General features: G+C 42.3%; 1 protein-coding gene across 1 annotated transcript in view; it reads left to right on the top strand.

The window, feature by feature from the left end:
• LOC130476266 (neuronal acetylcholine receptor subunit alpha-7-like) overlaps positions 1-17,603 on the top strand; it is a 106,306-nt gene that overhangs the window by 55,900 nt on the left and 32,803 nt on the right. The window contains exons 3-7 of the mRNA XM_056848180.1: positions 1,288-1,332; positions 3,498-3,607; positions 5,214-5,293; positions 9,269-9,436; positions 14,279-14,473. Coding sequence (XP_056704158.1) covers positions 1,288-1,332; positions 3,498-3,607; positions 5,214-5,293; positions 9,269-9,436; positions 14,279-14,473 — 598 coding nt within the window. The remainder of the gene's footprint in view (positions 1-1,287; positions 1,333-3,497; positions 3,608-5,213; positions 5,294-9,268; positions 9,437-14,278; positions 14,474-17,603) is intronic.

Here is a 17,603-nt window from a genome sequence, read left to right as displayed (position 1 = left end):
CAATAAGTGTGAACCCCAGTGCCCCAGTGCCCTGGAGTCAATATATTCTGTAAACCCGAATAGCCCCTCACTTGCAGCTTTCTACCTGTGCCTGTCTCATCTCCTGATGTCTTCAATAAATCCTTTGTTTCTTTATCAACGTCTGAACATTTGATTTGGAGAAGTAAACTCAGAGAGAGGGGATCTCTCACAAGTGGTCCGTGACAGACCAACCCCTTCTAAAGCCAATCTGTTCCCAGCCAAGGATGTCATTACTCTCAACCCAGTCCAACAGCCTCTTTAATAAGTAGGAGGAATACAATTTGCCTAAGCAAGACAAAAGGCTGATTGGATGATAACAGCTTGGGTCAGAGCGCTGACCCTTTTTAAAGATTGGGACGATAATAGTATGTCTCCAAGATTTTGGAATAGCTCCTGAGGCATTAATTTGTGTGAATACAGGAGCAAGAATGTTGGCCCACCAATCGCTGTTGACTTTAAAAAGTTCGTAGGGAATTAGATCAGGACCTGGGGCTTTACCTGAGTGTAGGCGATCAATGAGCGGTTTAATTTCCTTAGGAGACACATCTGGCCAGGAATTCAACAAAATAGAAGGTGCTACAGGTATAAGACCCTGGTTTTCCACAGAGTAGGAGAAGAGGCTATTGAAGTAAGCTACCCAGACCGAAGACGGGATACATGCGGTGGTGTATTGGGGGCAAGGGGGTCTGTTGGCTTGCATGTTTTTATTTAAATTATATTTTGTTTTGTGTACTTTATTTTCTAAACCAAGCCCTAGAGTGGGAGAAAAGTGGAGTGTAAATATAAATGTCATCATATAAGAAGGCTGGAATACACAAAGGGGTGATGGCTCAGTGGTAGAGTATTTGCTTGTTATGCAGAAGGTCCTCACAACAACCCAGTGAGGTAGGCTTAGGCAGAGGCTGATTAGCTGAAGGTCACTCAGTGAATGTCATGGTGTAGGGAGCAGGGATTTGAACCTGGGTCTCTTGAGCACTAGTCCAACACTCAGTATTCTGTGGTATAAAGTACCACTGTACTTCAAAGGAATGATATAATTCTATATTTTGTTGCAACTATTCATTTTTCATAATCTCTATATTTTTACAGTAGCAAAAATTGTTATGGTGATTCTGTTATTTATTATGTTCTATTAAAATCAGAAACTTGCTCGTGGTTTTAATTTCTTTCCTAGAACCAACCTGGGAAAATATGTGAATGAAATTATTCATGGTTGAATGGAAACATTTTACTTTAATTATTTTTCCTCCCACTTTTTTTTTAAAGGATGAAAAGAACCAGGTCTTGATAACAAATGCATGGTTACAGATGGTAAGTAAATTTGCCATCGCTCTGCATAAGCGACTCTATAATTATAAGAGATTGAGAATTAATCATTTGCTGAAGAACATCATTTTCATAACAGAAAAAGATAAATCAAGAAGAAACTAATATGAACATGCCAAGATGAGGTAGATGGTCACAGATGATTCCGTTTTAGCAGCTTTCAAAAAGAGTGAAACACTGAATTTTCACACAAGTTTTTCGGCCAGACTTGAACCCCTTTTCAATCATTACGTTTTGGCACATATCCCTTGCATACTGGGAAAGCATGTTGTGATCCCCCCGGTACCCACAACCACCATTTTTTTGTGAACACGTATATTGTCAAACTGTGGTATACCTACCCTCTGCTGACATGGATTTCCAGTCATGCGTTCCAAAGCTGAAAAATACACACATTGTCCTAGTCCAGGGGTCTCAAAACTGCGGCTCCAGAGCCGCATGCTTTGGCCAGTTGAGTGCGGCTCTCCAAACTTGGTTCGGAGCCCCTGCTCTTGCGCCCGCTCGCGCCGGCAGCTGGGCTGCGGAGCTGGCGCGCCTGAGAGAGAGAGAGCGGGCAAGCGGGCGCGCTGTTTCCCCCCCCCCCGCTGTGGAGAATGGCCAGGTCCCCCTTTCCCTTGCCCTCAATGGTTGGGAGGCTCGGCGGTTCCTGGCCCCCCCCACCTGTCAGCTGTTGGGCGGGGCGGGCTTCCTTTGGTAGACCTGGCCTCCGGCTGAGTCCCATTGGGAGGCCATGTCTACCCACTGGCTTTCTTGGCGGTAGACCTGGAATCCGAGGAGGGGAAAAAGTCCCCCTTCAGAGGCCAGGTCTACCAATTGGCTTCTATGGGCCTTCGGAGGCCAGGTCTACTGCCAAGAAAGCCAATGGGTAGACCTGGCCTCCCCATGGGACTCAGCGGGAGGCCAGGTCTACCAATAGGCTTTTATGGCGATAGACCAGGCCTCCAGACGAGGACTAGACAGGGAGGGGGAAATGGCAGGGACTTACAATTTAATTTTTATCAATAAATAAGATCACTATTAAGTATGATATCAAGTTTTATTCAGTGTACCTATAGTTTAATTAAGACTTAAAACTTTAATTAAAGTTTATTAAGTTAATAAACAGTGTACCTACCTATATAGTTTAAGTTTAAGAAATTTGGCTCTCAAAAGAAATCTCAATTGTTGTACTGTTGATATTTGGCTCTTTTGACTAATGAGTTTGCCGACCCCTGTCCTAGTCACACAAATTGGCAATCACCTATATTGAAAGAATAATATGCTGCACACTCTCCCAGTACTCAAGGTAGGATAGGGTTGCCAGGTCCCTCTTTGACACGGGTGTGAGGTTTTTGGGGTGGAGGGGAGATTGAAATGGGGAGTTGCAAGTTAAAATGTATGAAATCTGGTAGCACCCCTTACTTGTAGCTCAAAACCTTTGTCGCCATCTATGTTGTAATGAACTAAAGCTCCAAGTATGTGTAACAATGGGAAACCCATGTCTTTATACCTTTATAGTCCTTTATCAGTTGTCTATAAATCGTGGTGGGGGAGGTTGTGTTTCCAACAGAAGGGACATGATGTTGGGGAACTGGAACTGGAACCACCCCACTGCTTGTCTCTCCCCATCCCTCCAGTACTTTTCTTCTATTCGTGATCATTTCCTGTATCAGAGCCCAATGTGTGTGTTGGGGGGGGGTCAATGGTGGGAATAAGCAGATGGGAACAGGCAAAGGGATTGTGCAGATGGATTTTGTTGCTGCTTGGAGTTAGAAAATTTTCATAAGTAATGGATTGAGGACATTGATTCATAGGGTCGCCATGAGTCAGAAGAGACTTGATGGCGCTTAACACACACAATGGATTGATTTCATGCATGTCTCCCTGTGTACAAGCATACATATTTGTGCATGTACACCAGAGAAGAGAAGAATGCTGGGATTGAAGAAATGATATATAGGCGGAGCTGTAGAAATTTGCTTCAGATGGTCCATTCTTCCTTAGTACATCAAAGATCAACTTCTGCCTTGATTGTGGCTTCTTATCATTAACTCTATCATTGAAATTGTTCATATTCATTCATATTGCAACAATATACAAATTATAGTAGGTATTTCCAGCTTTCCTTGCATTGAAGAACATTAATATTACAAAATGAACTTTCTCCGTAGTCCTGGATTGATGTGTACTTGAAGTGGGACCAGAATGAATATCCAGGCGTCCAGAACTTACGATTTCCAGCTGATCAGATTTGGGTGCCAGACATTCTTCTGTACAACAGGTAAGGAAGGCATGTTTTGAAGTTAACTTTAAATAGTGGGCAAATTGCACAATTGCTGAAAATTGGCTTAGCTCGATTAAGCTTCAGGGTAATTATTGCAACTACTCAAGGATGTCCAATCAAATAGCACAATGTAATGGGCTCTGTTCCTTTACAAGTCACATTAAACTGAATGGAGTGATAGGGGGGATAATGGTGGGTGGCTTGCATCCAACATGTAGCTGTGAGTGGAATTATATATTTTCATATGCATGCAAAATTTGGCTTGGAAAAATCCTGTTTTCCAGTAGTAAAAATATTTTGGTTCTACAGACATTGCTTGGATTTCTTTGGCTTAGACTCCAGGCTATGGTCCTTCAATTACAGAAAATGGCCTGTTCTGATTCCTGAGTCAGATCAGTCCATCATCTAGTTAGAACTTTAATCGTTAGAAAGGCAGACTATAAATGAAATAATGACAAATAAAAAGTATTAACGTATGGGTGCTGATTTTAATCAGAGGGTCTGGGTATTCAATTCTTTATTTGGAACAGGAAAACAATTTCTTTTGCATACTGTAGGTAGTATAGTGACCTGACCTTAGGGTTGCCAGGTGCCTCTTCACCACCGGTGGGAGGTTTTTGGGGCAGAGCCTGAGGAGGGCAGGGTTTGGGGAGGGGAGGGACTTCAATACCATAGGGTCGAATTGCCAAAGCAGCCATTTTCTCCAGGAGATCTCCAGCTAGTACCTGGAGGTTGGCAACCTTACCTGACCTGGATGGCCCAGGGTAGCCTGATCTTGTCAGATCTTGGATGCTAAGCAGGGTTGGTCCTGGTTAGTACTTGGATGGGAGACCACAAAGAATGCCCAGGATCACAACACAAAGGCAGGCAATGGCAACCACCTCTGTTTTTCTGTTTGCCTTGAAAACCTTATGGGGTTCACCAGAAGTTGGCTTGATGGCAGTTTAAACCACCAAGTGGTATAGTATGGCTTGGTGATTAGCGTGCCAGGCTAGTACTGTACAGACACATAGATCAAATGTCTATTTTAGCTATGAAACTCTCTCTCTCTTGCTGTCAACCTAACTTCCCCCACACAGTTGTTGTGAGGAAAAAATTGGAGGAGGGGAAAACCGTGGTCCTTAATCTCTTTGGAGGGGTAAAACTATCATAGATTAAATGTCTGCCAGGTTATCTGTTTTTGCTTTATCTAGAATTTGTTTATCTGGTTAGTTGGTGACAGAGCATTAGCCAGGCTCAGTATCTGTCTAAAACCATTTTTGTTGTGACCAGTGGGGTTTGCAGAAGTCATTTGATTGATCATGCACTTCTAAAGGATGAATGTTCAAACTGCATCCAATACTTTTTAATGCTCAAGCACCTGTAGATGATAATTTTGGCTGTGTTTTCACTGAAGATGACACAGATCTTTACCAAAAAAAATGACAAACATTCTAAAATCAAGTTGACCACCCTCAGAATAATGGACAACCAGAATTGCACCCTCTATGCCCATTGAGCTCAATGGACTTAAAAGGGTATAGCTCAGTTTAGGACTGTCCTTTTCACCACTGTGATCAGTTATTGAACAACACCAGTAAATCCTTTATGCTGTGTTTTGTAGTGCAGACGAGAGATTTGATGCAACATTTCATACCAACGTTCTGGTAAACTACTCGGGATCCTGTCAGTACATACCTCCAGGTAGGAGACTATTTTAAAGCCTGCATTTCAGTAAATTAAAAGACTTATCCCTGAGATAGGAATTAATGCATGCAGATCTGGATTTAGAAGGCTTACAGTGCAATCCTAAACACAGCGACGCCTTTCTAAATCCATTGACTTCAGTGGACTTTGAAAGGTGTAACTCTGTCTTGAATTGCATGGTTAATCTGCAGACTGTATTGGTAGTTTGTGCTTTAATTACTGTGACATAAATATTCAATGGAGCTCTCACTTAAGACTTAATATTAATAAAGCTGTGTCTTCTCTTGTATTTAACAACCAGAAGCTGCTTTCTGAATTTGACAACCATATTAAGCGACTATTCAAGATATTCATTTTTATGGTTGCTCTTTATAATCTACAATATGAGTAGGTGCCCAGGAATCCTCAAACTGCTTCATGTGTATAAGGAAAAAAAGCACGAAACTGAAGGTGTCTGATAGGATTCAATACTTCAGAGCACAACCCTGCTGAAGTAAGCCCATTCAAGATCCGCTGAATTAAATACCTGATTGACTCTTTCAGTTGGTATTTTAGGCTAGAGTCAGACAAAGAGTATTTAAAAGCTTAAAGTGGGTTGCCGCTGTGCATTTTTAAAATCCCACCTACATCTCAGGTCAAATAAGTTTTGCGAGAGGCAAAATCCCTGCAACAGCCAAGGATGTCTTTGAATATACATCAGTTTATTGAATCTTGCTCTACAGTAAGATTACATTCTTCCCTACATTTGTCTTCGATTTAATTTGTTTTCCTCGAGGGACTGTCTACTCCGGCACAAATATTTCATATGAAGGTAGTCTAAACTCTGAAATTGATTAATGTTTATCACATATTGTCTGTCATCTAATTATTTCTTGTTCTGCTTTTTAAAAATGAAAGCAAAAGGGGCCAAAAAAAATAAGACACCTCAAAGTCATTACTTGTGTGATTTCATAAGGCAGCCAGTTGGCATAGTGTCCAAACAGATTCAGCTTCCAATGACTGCTTTGAATGCGGATGGATTTAAGAGCATCAGAATATCAAATATGGGGTAATTTGTTACCTTATTTCGGTAAAACCTCTGACTGTAATATAAGTAATTTAATCAGATAAACCCATATTTTATGTTGTAATGAGCAGAGAATTAGTGGAATGTATTGATGCTCACATTGGGGTTTGCAAATGAAGTTCAAGAATGGTCTTTTTTCTTTTGTCTATGTAATTTTTGTAATCGTTTTTTTTCTTTTGGTCTATGTAAATCTATGTATTGTTTTTTCATTCTTAATTTCTGACTTTTTTTGCACTTTCTAACAATAAAACTCTAAAAAAACCTTTAATAAATAAATAAATTTATTAAATAATATCAAATATTAGTTTTGATTGGCCAGAGTGGGGGAATTATTCTGAATAGATGGCTCCTGGCTTCCTCCTAGGGTTGCCAGGTCCCTCTTCGCAACCAGCAGGAGGTTTTGGGGGCAGAGCCTAAGGAGGGAAAGGTTTGGAGAGGGGAGGGAGTTCAATGCCATAGAATCCAATTGCTATAGCGGCCATTTTCTCCAGGTGAACTGATCTTTATCGGCTGGAGATCAGTTGTAATAGAAGGAGATCTCCATCTGGTACCCGGAGGTTGGCAACCCTACTTCCTCCTTCTCTTTTGTGCTGTCCTCTTCCACTGCCAATGGCAGCAAGTACGTTGAAGGACCAAGAGGTGAAAAGAAATTTCTCCTACCATTTCTTTGTCCCTGAACCGTTCTTCCAGTCCAGTCTTTCAGCAATGGGCAGAATCAGTTTATATGAAGAGCTGATGAACAGAAATGTAAAAGGAGGATGCTCCATCATCTACCTGGCTTTATTTTTTTGTCCCTTCTGTGTTATGCCAAGCACAGGGGTCTCCATTTATTAGGGGAAATTAGCTGTAGATAGAGCTTAGCAAGAGACTGGCGTGGAGGTCTTTGAACCAATATGGGCCAGTTGAGCAAACCAATGGAGGGTCCCAATAATGAAGCATTTTATGAGTTTTGAGGAATTTATTAAAAGTAATCAAATTTGTTGCACATACACACACACACAATTCCCAACACATACAGAGCTCAAAAATAAAGTTTTGAGAATCCCAAGTGGGTTTATAGTTACCTTCCTGAAGAGTGAGGTCCAGAATGGCAGCTGCAAGAAGGGAAGGGAGAAGAGGAACTGCATTTAAGTGCAGGGCTCACATTTTGTGTCCAAGGGGAAAATGGCAACAATTTTACTGTGGCCAATGGGGCTATACTTATACCTCTAAATGTAGCTGGAGGCTATGACTGGCAGTGTCTGGGAAGGGCTGGGCATTGCCAGTGACAAAGGCTTGATTGCTTGAGATTGGATTAATAGAGTGCAGTGAATAAGGCCATCAGAAAATGATGGCTAGGATACTTGCAATTAAGTATCCAAACATTGAGTCACAGAGCTGAAGATTAAGGTGGGGTCCGGAAGAGATGAGTCAGTGGGCTAGGTTGGCAACAGGATAGGATTAGGGGTACATCTGAATAGGGCTGAAAAGATATGGCAGGATGCTTGCATTCTACTACAGGAAGGATATAGGAATGTAAATGGCTTATCTTGGTCTTCTTTTGTCTTCATGGAGAAGCTGCAACATTCCTTTCAGGAGAGAGTATAGCACACGTTGCTGGTTCAGCCCAGTCATCTTGCTACAGCCTTGGCACAAACAAGATGGATGCCAGAAGACCCCTTTTAGTCTCTGGCTGCACAGCAGTGTTTCCATCCTTTGCACACTAGCTCCAGTCCTGAACACCTTGAGGGGTATCCCAGAGTAGCTTAGGGCCTGTTCGGATACCATAACATCTGCTTTCAATTTTAAAAAGCAGAACGAGAAATAATTAGATGACAGACAATATGTGATAAACATTAATCAATTTCAGAGTTTAGACTACCTTCATATGAAATATTTGTGCCAGAGCAGACAGTCCCTCGAGGAAAACAAATTAAATCAAAGACAAATGTAGGGAAGAATATAATCTTACTGTAGAGCAAGATTCAACAAACTGATGTATATTCAAAGACATCCTTGGCTGTTGCAGGGATTTGAACCTGAAATGTAGATTTGTGTCCTCCTGATGTACAAACCGAGTAGTGCTCTTGTACAACAGATCTTGTCAGACACTCAAGCCGGAGGGCAGATAAGTATCTTGGATGATAGGCTGGCTGAATTATGGATGAGGGTTGATAGTCCAGAGGCACAGAAGGGAGAACCCTGGGGGTCTCCTGCTTTGACATGTTGCCCAGACTGAGGGAACGCAGCAGCTTTGGAAGGGTTTTTATCAGCTGCCAGCCCCAAATTGACCCTGTGGTGTCATCTGACCTCCTGGGCCAGGGGAATTATGGGATGATGAGCGTATGCCCATGTGAAACTTTTATCGTTCCTGCCTCTGACCTTGCCAGACAGGTGGGGAAAAGACTCCTTTTTGCCTGACCAACAAAATGCCACAGATCTCTAATTGTCTCTTCTCACAAGTAGGCATTGTAAAATACTTTCTATGGCGATCGAAACACTGCTATTAGAATACCAGTTTGGCAGAAGGAATGTCTGTGACAACTAACAATTCCACTATTACTCTTAGTTTTGTTTCCTGGAGTATGACAGGTTATGTCATACAGTCATTAAAATAGATAGATGAATCTACAAGAAAAGAATCTGAGATCCATCTGCTGAAGACATAAGCAACATTCAATTGAAGAAAGCTCTGGGGTTTTTCCCCCCAGTCAGCCTTTTCGTCTGACGTGCCTCTGAACAGCGTAACTGAAACTCAAAATCATAGGCCCCATTTATTAGCAGATCAATTTGGGATGCATTTCAAAGCTGTCTGCTCTCTTGAACTTCTCAGATCAGGTGGATAGGAATGCAATTTCATGCTATTGCCCCTTTGCCCTTAAGATCTTACTACTGTAAGGATATCATAAAAGTATTTCTGTTTGCAGGCATCCTGAAGAGCACATGTTACATTGATGTTCGCTGGTTTCCTTTTGATGTACAGAAATGTAATTTGAAATTTGGTTCGTGGACACACAACGGGTGGCTGCTTGATCTGCAGATGCTGGAAGCCGATATTTCTAATTACATATCAAACGGAGAATGGGATTTAGTGGGTAAGTTGGCTTTTTTTCCAGGAAGACTACTTCATATAAACATGCAGTGTTACCCAAACCGTTGTGATGGCAAATTCTGTTGAGAGTGAACCGTTTATCAGAAGACGAGCTTTCTGCACGGAATATATAGCATTAAAAATGGTTAAAAGAGTGTCTCCACAGTCCACAGTCCATTTTTTGTAAAGTCTTAGAAATGAAATGCCAAGAAACGTTGTCGAAAGCTTTCTCCACGTCTAGAAAAATAATTGCAGTTTTTAATGATTTGGACTTTATGTGTTTAATTGCACTGAGGATCAGTCGTACATTGTCTCTCATAAGTCTCTTCGGGATAAAGCCAGTTTGATCTGGATGTACAACGCACACTTCACAATATGCACATTGGTTTGTGGTGGAGTGTAATCACCCACCTGAGAACTGCTGATGCTGAAAAGCAAGTGTTGTTTTCCATTAGATCATTTGCTGGACTGCTAAGTCAGACACATTTGGAGTGGAGATGTCTGGTTCTCATAGACCCCTTTGAAGAATAGAACAGCAGGACAGGTGTCTTGAGGCAAGTGGACACTGGCACAAAACAGCTACTCTTATCCCACATCCCTCCTGGATCTTTTATGCTATTCCCTTGGTCAGAGGTGCCACCAGGATGGCCCTCCTTCTCTCAGTATGAGGGACGGCAACATGGGCATGATGACCCCACACTTTTTCTCCTTCCTTCCTTCCTTCCTTCCTTCCTTCCTTCCTTCCTTCCTTCCTTCCTTCCTTCCTTCCTTCCTTCCTTCCTCCCATCCACCCACCCATCCACCCATCCACCCATCCACCCATCCATCCATCCATCCACCCATCCACCCATCCATCCATCCATCCATCCATCCATCCATCCATCCATCCATCCATCCATCCATCCATCCATGGTACAGATTTATTGGCCATAGCCTTAAGCCTTACCATGCTAATTAAAAAAATCTTCCTTTTCCTTTCTAAGCCCACCCTAATATATAACCTTTTAAAGTTTTTATTTTATGCTGAATTATTAAAAGATAAGAGTCCAAAGGCTTACTAATATTCGGATCATTATCCCTCAGAAGAAAAGAAAAACTTTGATCACTTCCGATAAACTCATCCTTCTCTAACAAGGAGGTTATCCATCTCTCTCTATCTTCACTAGATAAAGGGCATTCAAGGAGTAAGGTACCTAACTTCCATGTATTATAAACGCACTAATGTCCTGAAAAAGGAACTCCTACAAGTCAGCCTTTTAATTCAGGTGATGGTATGGCATTTAATCTGGCAGCCAAAAAAATTACAATGTCTGGGAACATACTTTTTGTCTATGTTAGCTCCAGATTTCACTTGGTCCTTGGTTGGCTCATCTTCATAGTGGGCACTCTTGTTTTTCATTGTTGTGGGTGTCTGCTTGACCTTAGATTCGTCCCACTTTCTTAGCACACAGTGTGGCATTTTGGGGTCCTAAAACAACCATTCCTAAGCAGAGCAGCTGGGCCAAATCACCATCCAGCCTACTCAAGTCAAGGCCTGGGAAGATTGCCTTGCTGGATCAACTGGCCTTGTGTTCTAGCTCCAGATACAGTTGGAGATCTCCTGGGTTTACAACTGATCTCCAGGTGACAAAGATCACTTCTCCTGGAGAAAATGACCTCTTTGGAAGGTGAGCTCAATGACATTATACATTGATGAGGTCCCTCCTCTCCCCAAACTTCCTTCCTCAGGCAACTGAATTAACATAGGACAGAACACCCATAGTTTTTAATCTTCACATCAAAATCTCATTTTATCAGGACCCCAGCCTTTTCCAGTCTTTGTTGCTTTAAGTCATGGCAGGAGATGCTGTATAACCAAGGATACACAGCATCCCTAGATTTGTCAGCTTTAGAGGACCTAACAAATTTTAGCCAAGGTGTGCGAACTTCTCCAGAGTTGCTTTGGGGCTTGGTTGGAGAATCCATAAGCTCAACGAAACATAACAACAGTTTTCAAGAAGGGGGGTGTCAAACTTGCCGAAACAGAAGTAACATTTGCTCCACACAAAAGCAAAACAGTATGAATTATTTCAGATCACCCCTGCTATAAAACATGAGAGAACTGCAACCCATCATGCAGTACCACTAAACATTATAATAACTATTGATTGCTGCTTGCTTTTGATGGAGAGCTTAGATCATGCTTGATGGATGCTCTTGAAGAACGGACAGCCCCATGTTACAGTACTCTAATGAAATTTACTAGAGGACGAGTGGATGGCATATTCTTGAGACAATCCTTTAGGAATGTTTACGGTTTTTTTTATAGTGTTCTTTGGCGAATATTTTCAGACTGGATAATAGATTTATATAGATTTTCCAGTATGTGTACCCAATAAAATGCCTGGAGAGCCCCATGAACCCCCCGAGATAGATAAAATATCAACTAGCAGCCTTTGCCTTCCTCGTATCTTTTGAGAGACTAGAAATTATTGTGTGCTCAGCAGTTATTGAGAATGAACAGGGAGGGTGGGGAGGACCCCCATAAAGATACTTCAAGGACAAACTCTTCAAAGTCCTCCAAATCGCTTGAATGCTCGACAACCTATAATAAGAATGAAGCTGGGGGAAACAAATTAACACCCTCAAAATGGGCTTTAGGCAAGCCACCATGTTCTGAGCCCCCATCACTCCCCCCTTGTAAAATATGGGAAGCGTAGCTGAGAGCCAAGGAATGGATATAAATTGATTAACATTAGGGCTGAGGAATATGCTCTTTTCCTTTAATTTGTGATGCTAGATGTTGTCAGTGAGAACAGTTTCAGTCTGCCCTTGTTGCTGGCATTAATAATTTGTTTCTTTAACACAATTTATGTGCTATTATTTGCAATTTGTACAAGTGTCGTTTATATGCATAATATACTTATAACGTACAATTCTGATTTATTGATACACAAGTAATATTGAAAAATGCATGCAATTTGTGGGGAAAATTCAAAGAAGAAAACAGCGGGTTGGATCCTATCTCCTTTTCTGCTCATTTTCATCCAGTCCCCCTCTTTATTGCAGTCTCTGGCCCATATGGCTTTTGTCCACTCAGGCCCTCATGATCCCCAGTATAACTAATGGCATTTTCTGGATTTGTGTTTAGCCAGGATCCAGAAAACGCGAGGGAAACACGCGGAAATGCTCAGGGAGAGCGAGGCGACCTCTGATGGTCAGAAAATGCAAGCATAATCAAAACAAAGCCCCGAAGTAGTCGGCGGGGGTGACCATGAGGAAACAGCCCTGCATAAATGGTCTAAAAGTTGTTCGATTAGAAGAAATTTGTTTTAAAAGTAGTAGTATGTTGCTGTATAGCCCTATTGTATCAAAAGAGCTGTTTCTTCTTGCAGAAGGCATAGTCCCAGCACTGAAGATGAACTCTATTGATTGCTGAGAAGTGTAGCAGTTAGTGTAATGGACTAAGACTTGGGAGACCTAACTTCAAATTGCCTCTCGGCCATGAATCTTAACTGTGTGACTTTGGGTCAGTCACTCTCTCTCAGGCTGACCTGCCTCACAAGGCTGTTGTGAGGATAAATATGAAGAGGAGAACTGCGTATTCCACTCTGAGTTCCTTGGAGGAAGGGTGGAATAAAAAAGAGGCAGTCAGATATTGTGACTGCTCATTCAGCACCTTTAACAATGAAACTCACCTAAACCTTTCTCTTCTACCATTTACTTACTTACTTATTTATTTATTTTTAATAAAATTTATTACAACATTAAAGAAGGGACAATCCAATACAAGCAGCAACCAAAACATATAGTATAAAACACATAAAGCAGATGAAACAGATAACATTCCCGAACAAGCAATCGCTTTATAGATAGATTGTTTATTTACGGCCCTTGGCCAGATAAAACAAAATACATGGACTAAAATGGTTTTACAGACAAAGGTTTACAGTCCGAAACTTAACTCACTTAAAAATAAATAAATAAATAATAAAATAAATAACATCCAAGTTACATCTACCATTTGGACTAAGAGACTACTCTATAGCAACGAATTTTCATTGCTGCCATACAAACATTTGCTACCTGAGAGGTGATTGAAGGATTATCTCCTTGTAGGAGCTTTTCGATCTTTTCTCTTTCCCTGTCGGATCCCACTCTCAGTATGAGGGGCTCAATAAACTTAGAACGAGGTATTGTGTAAAAGTTACAATTCAGGAGAACATGTTCAGTGGTTTCTAAATCCCCGGATTTACAGGGGCAGAGTCTCTCCGCCCTGGGTATCTTCTTAAATTTCCCCTCTAACATAGCAGAGGGTAAGGCTGCACACCTAGCCAAGGTAAAAGCCCTCCTATATTTGTTTATCTCTAAGTAATGGAGATAGGCTGCTGGTGCAAGGATAAATTTGGAGTGGGGGGGAGCCATAAATAGAGGCACTCTTGCTAAATCTGCTTGTCGCTCGATATCTTTAACCCTTAGCTTGATCCCACCCTAACTGAAGTAGTGCTAGGGGGGTAAAGCCCAGGTTATTTAGTTTGTCTTCAATGGCTATTATCCACTTTGACCTAAAGGTATCACAAAGAATCAGCAATCGCTTTATGAACCACCACCATCTGATTCTAGACTTTTAAGTAGATTTTCCATTCTGGAAATTGTAGGACTCCATATTTCTAAAGCCTCTATGATTTTGTCATTTTGGTAATAAGTCAATTTAATCAGTACATAGGTCTCTTTCACTTTATCAAACCAACTATTTAAATTGGGGATTTTTCCCCTTTCCATCGAGCAAAATTTACTCTTGCTAATGTTAACATACAGAGGAACTTATTCATTTATTTTCCCTGCCTCCCACTTTGCTTCTGTGCAGGCGTCCCAGGAGAGAGGAACGAGTTGTACTATGAGTGCTGCAAAGAGCCGTATCCCGATGTGACTTACACTGTGACAATGCGCCGGCGCACCCTCTACTATGGTTTGAATTTGCTGATTCCCTGCGTCCTGATCTCAGGCTTAGCACTGCTTGTCTTCTTGCTGCCAGCTGACTCTGGGGAAAAAATATCTTTGGGTAAGAGCCGAGGACTCAGAACCCATCTACAGAAGCTCAGGGGGTATACTGACAGTGCAGTCCTCAACAGAGGTACACAATTCTAAGTCCTTGTAATTTATTGGGTTTAGAAGGATGTAACCCTGTTTAGGATTTCCCTTTGATATTACAAAATTCTGAATTACACCTCTTCAGACTACAAGTTTTAAATCTACATCTCCCTCTTTCAAAAATAAAAATTGCCCTGCATATACTGAAGAAGCACACCAGACAGAAAGGTTTAAAATGTAGCCATCTTCCTTTAGGCTAGTTTTACATACAGGGATTTTTTTTTTAAGTGGGGGAGCATTAAAAACACAACACATGCCCCAACTGCCATATGAAGTGGTACAGTCCAGAGTTTGGTTGACTGGATTGCAGATACTTGTATCTTACATTTCCACCCTTTAGGTTTCCAAGGCAGCTTCAAAACATGTTTCAACAGAGTTCTTTTAAACCTAGAACAAACTAGCAGACTCCTAGCGTGGTGGAGTGGCTAAGAGCGGTGGTTTGGAGCGGTGGACTCTGATCTGGAGAACTGGGTTTGATTCCCTACTCTTCCATGTGAGCGGTGTATGCTAATCTGGAGAACCGGGTTGGTTTCCCCACTCCTCCACATGAAGCCAGCTGGGCAACCTTGGGGTAGTCACAGCTCTTTTAGAGCTCTCTCAGCCCCACTTATCTCACAAGGAGTCTGTTGTGGGGAAGGGAAGGGAAGGTGATCATAAGCCGGTTTGATTCTTCCTTAAGTGGTGTATCAAAACCAACTCTGTTCTTTCAGTCTGCCTGATGCCCATGATGGAGGGTCCGTACCCTGTGGCATTGCCCTCCTATCTAGCGGCTAGTTGTTAGAACTACTTCAGTTAGCCTCCTCAGGGCATTTTATGAAATTGTCTGGTAACAAATGTGATATAGTAGTTAGAGTTAGGAGACTCAGGTTCAAGTCCATACTCGCTGTGAAACTTATTTGATGGGCCATTCATTTTCTCTCAGCTTAACCTACCTCAGAAAGTTGTTGTTACGAGGATAAAATGGAGTAGGGGAGAGTCATGTATGCCACTCTGAGCTTCTCAGTAGAAGGACAGATTTGAAAAAAATGTGAGAGGGAGATAGCACCTATATGTCTTGCCTCACAACTGGGGCAATCTCAGAAACCATAAGCCATGTGGGAAGAGACCATGGTATGCCTCCTTCCCATGCCAGCATCAATTGGGACAGTGTTGGTGTGCGAAGGTCCCACCCTTCTGCAATATTTAACCCTTTATTTCCTGACGTCTGTTGACATATATTTATTTATTTACTTACTGCATTTACGTTTGGCTTTTCTGCCAAAGCACTCAAGTCAGTTTACAATCCAAAGTAATAGCTTATTGGCTAATAGTAATGAAACAAAAGGGACAGGGAGGGAAAATGCCGTCAAGTTGCTGCTGACTTATGGCGACCCTGTAGGGTTTTCAAGGCAAGAGACTAACAGAGGTGGTTTGCCATTGCCTGCCTCTGCCTAGAAGCCCTGGACTTCCTTGGTGGTCTCCCATCCAAATATTAGCCAGGGCTGATCCTGGTTAAGCTTTGAGATCTGATGAGATCAGGCTAGCCTGGCCATCCAAGTCAGTGCTACCTATTGTATACCTGTTACCTACTTGCTTGCTAGCCGAGGACCCACAAAACTCACAGGGGAGAGAAATCTTATACTTCACACTGCCCTCCTCTCATCCTAGACATTTCTTCCCCACCCTGTTGTTCGCTCTGTCACTTCCTAGCTTTTTCTGTACCCCACCACCCATTGGTTCTTGTAGGTTATCCGGGCTGTGTGACCGTGGTCTTGGTATTTTCTTTCCTGACGTTTCGCCAGCAGCTGTGGCAGGCATCTTCAGAGGAGTAACACTGAAAGACAGTGTCTCACTGTCCTTTCACCACCCATTTTTCAGCCTGTCCTGTCACCACCCATTTGTCAGCCTTTTTCTCCCCGGCCCTTTGACTCCCTATTCCCCATTTTTCCTTCCCCCTTTTTCTCCTCAGTGCTGCAGCTTTGAATAGGCGCAGGCTCTATTGACTTGATGGCTAGGCAACCCAACACTGCTACATGTGATCTCACAAGATTTCACAAGATGTCAGATGGCGGTCACCATTTTGCGGCAGTTTTTAACCCACTCCCCAGCTATGGGTTTATTCAGTTTTGGGGGTTTACTGCAAATCTAGGAGTTCCCCTGATCTGTACTTGGCCCTATGATGTGGAATCTTTATCTGCATTCTAGAGCAGTGTTCAGAATTAGATATATTGATGGTGAGCAGATGGAATGTCTGCTGCAGGAGAACAAGGAATAGAGAGTAAAACTGTTGTATCATACTGCCCTAGGGTGAGCCCACACATGGAATACTGTGTACAGTTCTGGTCACCACACCTAAAAAAGGATATTGCAGAGCTTCAGAAGGTGCAGAAAAGAGCAACAAAAATGATCAAAGGACTAGAGCAACGGTCCTATGAGGAGCAGCTGAAATGCTTAGGGCTTTTAGCTTGAAAAGAATGTGGTTAAGGGGAGATATGAGAGAGGTCTATAAAATTATGCATGGTATGGAGAGTAGGAGCCCTGTGGCACAGAGTGGTTAGCTGCAGTACTGCAGTCCAAGCTCTGCTCACAACCTGAGATCGATCCAGACAGAAGTCGGTTTCAGGTAGCTGGCTCAAGGTTGACTCAGCCTTCCATCCTTCCAAGGTCGGTAAAATGAGTACCCAGCTTGCTGGGCGTAAAGGGAAGATGACTGGGGAAGGCACTGGCAAACCACCCCATAAACAAAGTCTGCCTAGTAAACATCGGGATGTGATGTCACCCCATGGGTCAGGAATGACCCGGTGCTTGCACAGGGGACCTTTACCTTTATGGAGAGAGTGGACAGGGAGAAGCTTTTCTCCCTCTCTCATAATACTAGAATGTGGAGTCATCTGCTGAAGCTGGAGGGTGAGAGATTCAAAACAGATAAAGGGAAGTATTTCTTCCCACAATGCATACTTAAATTGTGGAACTCACAGCATGTGGTGATGGCTGCCAACTTGGAAGGCTTTAAGAGGGGAGTAGGCATATTCATGGAGGAGAGGGTTTTTCATGGCTACTAC

Source organism: Euleptes europaea, chromosome 4 (genome assembly GCF_029931775.1).
Source record: "Euleptes europaea isolate rEulEur1 chromosome 4, rEulEur1.hap1, whole genome shotgun sequence".
NCBI lineage: Eukaryota > Metazoa > Chordata > Lepidosauria > Squamata > Sphaerodactylidae > Euleptes > Euleptes europaea.
The sequence above is the reverse complement of the archived record's forward strand: the minus strand, read 5'-3'. Positions and strand labels throughout refer to the sequence as shown.